The sequence below is a fragment of the Protomyctophum bolini genome (genome assembly GCF_963924005.1).
Source record: "Protomyctophum bolini genome assembly, chromosome: 17".
Lineage (NCBI taxonomy): Eukaryota > Metazoa > Chordata > Actinopteri > Myctophiformes > Myctophidae > Protomyctophum > Protomyctophum bolini.
The window spans coordinates 5,994,885-6,002,852 of record NC_137878.1 but is presented as its reverse complement, the minus strand read 5'-3'; the positions used below and the strand labels follow the sequence as shown (position 1 = coordinate 6,002,852).

Genomic DNA, 7,968 nt, shown 5'->3' with positions numbered 1-7,968 from the left:
CAGGGTATAACTGGACTAAGCTCAGGAACTTGTTTATACAGCCAGACCCTGCTCATAGAACATTTCATGGTAGGGGGTTCAATGCCTTGTCCTAAAGGGCACTTCTACGGGGGTACGAACTATAGCGACCTTCCGATATCAAGACCGCTCCGCAAACCGTTGGGGCCACCGCTGCCGCTGATTGTTGATTTCATCGACTAAAAACCGAGGCGAAAAATGTCCCGTCGACTATACCTTTTTTTCCACTGACGAATGCTGAATGGAAACTAACTGAAAACTAAGCTATACGGTGACTAAAAACGAATAAGACTAAATGCACTGACAATTTTGTCAACAGATAAAAAACTATGACTAAAAGGTTAGGAAGGGACTATATAGTGGACAAGAGATCCAGTGTAAGTCATTTTACAATTAGTTGCATGCTGAAAATAGACGATCTAGTCCACAGCGCGCCGCGACAAAATACATTTTGTTCGACTAAATCAACCGTACATTTAGTCGACTAAAATCGTACGATATTTAGTCGACTAAAACTAGACTAAAACACTAAAAAACATTCCAGGTGACTAAAACAAAATTAAAACTATTCAAGAGACGATTAAAACAAAAAAAGAATGATGCCAAAAACAACACTGAAGAGAATCAACACACACACACACACATGCTGTCAAATGTTCTTCCATTGCTCCTCTTTTCCCCCCATATATGCTCCATTCCATGAGTCACCCCCGCCGCGCCATGTCGGCCAAACGTGATGTTGTGGAATCAAAACACATTCTATAACCGCATGGACCGTTTAGCGTCCCCATTCTGGGGGGCAAGCCTTTGGCAGAATCAGACCCGTCTGGTGCTGTGCTGTGCTGTGCTGTGCTGTACTGTGCTGTACTGTACTGTACTGTACTGTACTGTACTGTACTGTACTGTACTGTACTGTACTGTACTGTACTGTACTGTACTGTGTGTGTGTCTGTGTCTTAGGTGACACTTGCGATGTGTACAAAACGTTATTTTCGTGCTCGGACACAGGGACACATGGGGACAGACCCAGCCACACACATACCTGTCCATAGGAGTGGTTGTTAGCAAATCTACAAGCAGTGAATCGGCTATTTTCTGTGATGACTCTGAGTTTTGGTATAATTTTGAGGGGGAAAAGGAGGGGGCCCTATAGCCTAGTGTACAGTGTTTAAGACTGGTCAATAAAGCAAGGATATACCACCGTGAATGAGCAGTATATGATATACAATCCTATAGTGTGCAGGGTTTAAGATGATATACAATCCTAGTGTACAGGGTTTAAGATGATATACAATCCTAGTGTACAGTGTTTAAGACTGGTCAAAAGCAAGGACATATACCACCGTGAATGAGCAGTGTATAATGATATACAATCCGTGCTATTGTGACATTTCCAATCACTTATATAGTTGAGACATAGACAGATCACTGGACTCATGAGAACCAATGGGATCGTGTGGGCCACATACTTTGTACGTGATGCCTCCTTTGAAGTAGCCGGTGAAGGTCGTGGATTCGAACCCTTGTATCTCCCTGTACTGAACGGGTTTCCCGCCCAGGAACTCGTCCAGCTGCACGGTCAAGATGGCCGCCGCCGCGCTCTCGTCCTGCGAGCAGTCCTTGCCTGCGTGCACGGTAGAGAGAAACAGGAAGTGATGAGATGAGGAAGTATAGTACGTTCTTATCACCACAAAGTCACACTTCACACGATGCGACATTATAGCCACTTCACAGCTCACAAGTGTGACCTTTTTAAGCAGTTATTTGCCATCTCAAAACTCACAAAGAATTTTCAGCGCATATATGTCAAACTCAAGGCCCGGTCCGGAGGCCAAATCATGCAGGCCCCGTGAATGAATTACCTTCGGCCCGCGGGATGATTTAGAGAACTGGCCCCTCTGGTATATTGAACGGACCACCATAATACTATACAAGTCCCACAATGCACTGCGAGTGCATTGTCACGTATCGAGGGCCCTTCTCTTCATTGATCAGCAGTGAAATGTCTATGTTGTAACGACGTTGTAAGTGTATCGTTGTGTGTTGACATGTGTACTGTTTTGTGTATGTACTGTATTCATTGTGTTGTGCCCGAGGACCCCCTCTAAAACGAGATGACGCATATATATATATATATATATATATATATATATATATATATATATATATATATAAGTGGACATGTGGTGTTCCGTTGGAGTGAAGTGCTGTTTAATGGGAATGAAGTGCATTAGTATAGAAGTCCATTTGCGGCTCAGTGGGTTAATGATTATCGTGCTGGGCGGGTTTCCAGAAGAGAGCAGAGACTAAAACATTCTAGCGGTATATATTGATCTGGCTATACCGAGAAAGGAAGTGGTAGAGAGAGAAACATGAGAAAGACAGTGAGACGGATGGACAGACAGACAGTGAGACGGATAAGACAGAGAGATGAATGAACCACTTTCAGCATCCTTATACTTTCCTTTAGCTCTGACAAAAGTGTTGCATTAATTTGTGACACGTCGTGAGCTTGTAGATCAGTTATTTGCGCTATTTATCGTATGAGACGGTGTCAATTGTTTCACGATATTTTGATTTAGTCTCATAGTCTTTTGAATAACACACCATTTAGTCTTCGTCCTATAGTTAGTCTTCTGAAAAGCCTTTATATAGTCTTCAATGCAACGTTAATTTTGCCAGAAATGATTTAGTCTTAGTCTTTAGCCTGGGCACCATTTGATTTCGGTATATGATCCGGGCTGGAGCCGGATGATATGCCTACGTCATGTTGTAGATGTAGGCAATGGTTTGCCTACAACAAACAGGAAGCTGTTTGTTGCTTCCTGTTTGATTAAAAGCAATAAAAGCTCTCGTAAGCGAGAGCTTTTATTGAGAGGGAAAAGGAAGTTATATGTTTATTATGTTGGTTCAGATCATGTATATTGTGTATTTTGCCCTGCTACTAAAAAGTAGGACTTTGGTGACTATTTATTCATAAATTCATTCACAAATGGCGTGGGCATTCGAACATGGGGCTAAATACATCCTTTTTTTTTTTTTACAACATTTCATGGAGATTTCTTTATTAATATTTGCTATAGTCCTACTAGACCCCAGGAAATTACATTTGGCCACAACAGATCACAGGATCTGCTGAATGTGAAGGTAGAGGTACTAGGGGGATGCCATACTGTGTGTCGTATAGGCGCCTCAATATGTATTTTGTGGCCAGATATAATTTCTTGGGGTCTAGTAGGAGTATAGTAAATAATACAAAAATAAATCACCATATTTATTTGTAAAAAAAAAAAAAAAAACATATTTAGGACCATGTCCGAATGCCCCCGCCCCCTCTGTCAAAAATAGCTAAAATCGCTAAAACGAAACACTCATCTTTGACTTCTCTAATTACAACCTAAAACATGAACCTTGGTTGAAAAGAACTAAAGTTGTCCTTTAAGAATTTTTTCATCTGAGCTGGCTTCCAGTGTGGCAACCAATATTCCAAACCTCTGTAGACAGACACAGTACACACACAATTCCCCTGTCTTGGAAAACCTCACACATAAAAACCACTACCCAAAATCCAATGTCCAAAAAAAGAACATAAGGATTATAGACCCATATATAGCCCTCACTTAAGTGATTATGAAATCACTTGAAAGAATACTGTTACAACATCTTGTCAGTATAACCAAAGATGAATTCGACCCCTGTCAGTTTGCCTATGAATAGGGTTGCGGTACAGAGGATGCGGTTGTCACACTGGTCCACTTAATTACGAAACACCTTGATAAGTCAAATAAGAATTTTGCAAAGGGTGCTGTTCTTAGACGTTTCAATACAATACAGTCCGATTATACTAGTGTCAAAGATGGTACAGTTGGAACTGAATCCATACTTAATTCACCGGTATGCTTCTTTTCTTACTAACAGAGTACAGAGGGCGAAGGTGAACACGACCCTCTCCGAGCTCAGCATTGACCACTAATGTTGGTGCTCAGCTGTACTGAGTATTCACCCTTTATACTAACAGCTGTCGTACTGAGGAATGTCTGTCTGAATGACGACACACCAGATCAATGCATTCTAAAGTATACTCAGATGCTGATTCAACTTGAATGTCTCTTCTAGATATAGTTCCAGTGATCCTGGACTGCACCAACACAGAGTAACTACGGTGGTTGAATGAAAACACAAAAAAGACAGAAGAGATTATATCTGGTGCACCACCGGAGACACACAGATCCCCCGTTACTAGTCAAGGTGAACAGATTAACCAGGTATGTTCATACAGATACCTAGGAGTAGTGATCATCTCCTGTCATGGACAGATCAGATTGAATCAGTGTGTAAGAAAACAAATAATCTATTTCCTTCGCCGTTTTAAGATCCTTTGGTGCTAGTAGACGGATCCTTATTTCGTTTTTCACTTCTGTCATTATGAGTGTTCTTCAGTACTGTGGTACCACCTGGTATCATGGATGTTTGTCTGTATAGCCTTAAAGTCACAAAATGCTGCAGCAACTAAACATTTGTTCAAAGATTGTTGGACAACCACTTCAGAGACTCTATACATCCACGTATGATAACAGCATCCTAAGGTTAGCATTGAGGAATATCACCTCTAATACTAAGCATGTTTTGTATGGAGAGTATAGGTTGCATGCCTTCAGGAAGGAGATATGGTGTTCCAGCATAGAATAAGGTCAGACTGAAGAAGTATTTTCTTTTGTCCATCGGTCGACTCTGAGGCTTAATCAGGTTTTTGGCCACGACTAGACTGAGCTGTGGACATTGCTCTGTGCCCTTAAGTTATGTCTCTATGTATGTAACTGTATTTCTATTTCTGTTTTTGTGTCATGTCAAATGTGTGTATATATGTGTTGCATACAAGGCCGCTGGGCCGCAAGACAAATTTCAGTGCGAACTGACAATAAAGTACTGTATATCATATATCATCAACACTGTCGTAAAATTAACTGTATCGGGCTTAAGTGGTTAGTACAGGAAGGAAGTGGCTAATGGATACACTGCTCAGCAGTATGGCACGTTTGGTCTCAGTACAGATTAGCAGGTGTTGAAAACCGTGTTTTTTTTTTAAACAGTATGCATAAAGACATATTGCCTAAAGCAGGGGATTAGGCAATATGGTTTATTATTATTATTATTATTATTGTTTATTAGGATTATTATATCCTATACACAGGTTTAATGTTTGCCTTTAGTTCAAAGTTTGTTTTGTAAACGCCATTGACAATGAAGGGAAAATTTACGCTATAATTGTCATATTGTCTCTTTATTTTTAATGGCGGTTTAATGTTTGTGTTGTTTAATGTTTGTTTTACATCACCATTACATCACCTAATCAACACGAGTTAGACTTTACTATTATTCACGGCTGGAAAATGGAAATGAAGAGTTTTCATATTATAGTACATGCATACACTGATTATATCTGGTTTCAGTATTCATTTATGATGTATTTTCTCTAATATTAGGGTTATTTTTGCAGTCAGTTTGTAGTAGTGGCGGTCGTGCTGGGGCATTTCCGGGGGGTCCCCAGCCAAAAAGCGTTGAGAACCCCTGCACTAAAGGTCCTATTCCCTGTTCAAAATAATTAATATCTCAGGCTTCTGGTCCAGGAATCTGTCAGTTACAGTATAGGGCTATACATCATCATATGTGCGTTCTTGTGTCAAGCATGACAAACTTGCATGACTTCATTTACATTTCTGCCTGTATACAAAAGTCACAAATTGTGGAATGTGGAATGTCAGGTATAAGGAACACAGTAAAAGGAGCAGAGATCTATACACACACCTCTGGGTACATAATATCATACCTATACAGTACAGTAAGTTTAAAGGCGAGACATGGTAGGTGTCCAAAAAACGACCAAACATTTGCTTGATTAGTGTTTGATACGTGTGAATGATGCCTGAGAGTGTACAAATGGAGCCAAACGGACCCGTTAGGGTCAGAGTTACAGCCCCATAAGGGTCCATTTGTTTCCTATAACTATCATTTAGCTGGGGGAACCACGTACTGCCCCATAGGATCCCACTCTAACAGACCTCTGTTAGAGTGTCTCTCCATGGGGGGAGAGACACGTATCCTATTGGGACACATGGAGCCTCCAAGGTACACCATGTGTGTGTGTGCACCTGCATGGGATATATACCTGGGGTAGGACGCTCAAAACAAGAGCCCATAGCAACAGCATGGGAAGCTGTTTTACATTGACAGAGAAGGTTTTACATAAGACAGAAAAGAAAAGCTTGTGCCCATATATTTATTCATCACATGGGCTCAACAACACACTCAGCTGCGCTGCATGCTCGTCCCGCACACACGTGCATGTTGTTTCCTATACATAATGGGGCACGCGTTTAAATACAAGGAAAATATAAACCAGGCTTTAATGGTGTAAAAGTGACTGCCAAGAAGCATGTAAATATAGCTGCCTGCAGCAACACACATTTCTGAACGTTTTGGGCTCTGTCTTACAGTCTTGTCCTGTCTGTCCTGTCTGTCTGTCTGTCTGTCTGTCTGTCTGTCTGTCTGTCTGTCTGTCTGTCTGTCTGTCTGTCTGTCTGTCTGTCTGTCTGTCTCCTCCACTATATATCAATTGATTCCCAGAGAGGAAACACACAGCCAGGCCAAGTTTCAATCAATCAATCAATCCATCCATCCATGGACTCACCCAGCCAGTAGTGCAGGTCATAGACGTAGCGGTTCTTCGCCTGCACGGTCTTGAGGATGATATAAGCGTCTCCGGAGTAGAAGCATCCTGTGCGAGCCGCCGGGCACCAAGCCAGGTCTATCTTCTCGATCCTCCAGATCTGTAGACCGGCCGTCTGGCCCGCCCTGTCGAACTCCGTGTGGTGCACCATGGTCGTCTCGTCAGTCTTCTGCAGCTGGAAGAGCAAATTAATGTGGAGCCCAGGTGTGGTGTGGTGTGTGGAGAGAGGAGAGAGAGAGAGAGAGAGAGAGAGGTACAGTACTGCTTCTGTTCCTGAGGAAGTGACTGACTGCAACTGTAAAGACTAAGAGCCACTGTGTGCAGGGCTTTATGCTTTCACTCAGCTTATGGGGTGGGTGTGTCTAAGTCATGCCAAAGTACACATGTATCCATCCAGGCAGGCATGGGCGGACACAAACATGCATGCTTTGCAGTGGAGCGCAGAATGTTTTTTAACAGCGCACGCACGCACGCACGCACACAAACCCAAAATGGAACAGTTTAAAGTTAAAGAGGAAATGACTCACGTACTCCTTGCTGAACTTAAATTGTCCTTTGCGTTGCAATTGACTGAAGTTCCCTTTGTTAAACTGATTGCCTCATCTAAATGAAACAAATTTATATTTATAGCCTACACACTATTTATACTAGTCTAAAAAAAAAAGGTAACTAGATGAAGTGTAAATGAAATATTGGACAGATCCGTCTTGAACACATGCCTATAGAGATAGTGTTTATCTTTATCTTTAGTTCGATTTTTGGACCGAATCTGGAGGAGAAATATTAAAAAAATGTTTTTCAAAAGTCGGCCTCCTGGTGGCGCTATAACAGGCCGTTCTGGAAAATGTGGGGAGTGTGTGTGTGTGTGTGTGTGTGTGCAAGATTTGGCATCGATCGGGTTAACGGTGCCGGAGATTAGCTGGTAACAGGGCTGGACAGGCAGGCAGGCCAATAGGCGGCAGGCCACCAGGAAAGGTCCGGGCGTGCTGCCATTCTGCCAGTGCCATCATGATAATTTCACTGTACCTGTATCAGTTTGAGTGACAAATAAACCCTCTACAAAGGGTTGTGTGTAGTTGTCTGTTGGTTTGTATCATTTAGGCATATGTTGTTCTGTAAAAGTGGTGGTATTAGGGGCTTGTTTGTTTGTGTGTGCCACGACGGAGCGGGGCGGTAGAGTTTCTGCTATCTGCGCACTGGTTGTGGCGGGCCGGTCTGGGCCA

At 42.2% G+C, this 7,968-nt stretch overlaps 1 protein-coding gene across 1 annotated transcript in view; it reads right to left on the bottom strand.

Moving 5' to 3' along the window:
* The window catches only part of scin (scinderin), a 31,572-nt gene extending 24,530 nt beyond the window's left edge, over positions 1-7,042 (bottom strand). The window contains exons 1-2 of the mRNA XM_080788023.1: positions 6,707-7,042; positions 1,488-1,642 (exon numbers count right to left, since the gene is read on the bottom strand). Of these exons, the coding sequence (XP_080644149.1) occupies positions 1,488-1,642; positions 6,707-6,896 (345 nt within the window). The 5' untranslated portion in view covers positions 6,897-7,042. The remainder of the gene's footprint in view (positions 1-1,487; positions 1,643-6,706) is intronic.
* Positions 7,043-7,968: the final 926 nt, after the last annotated feature.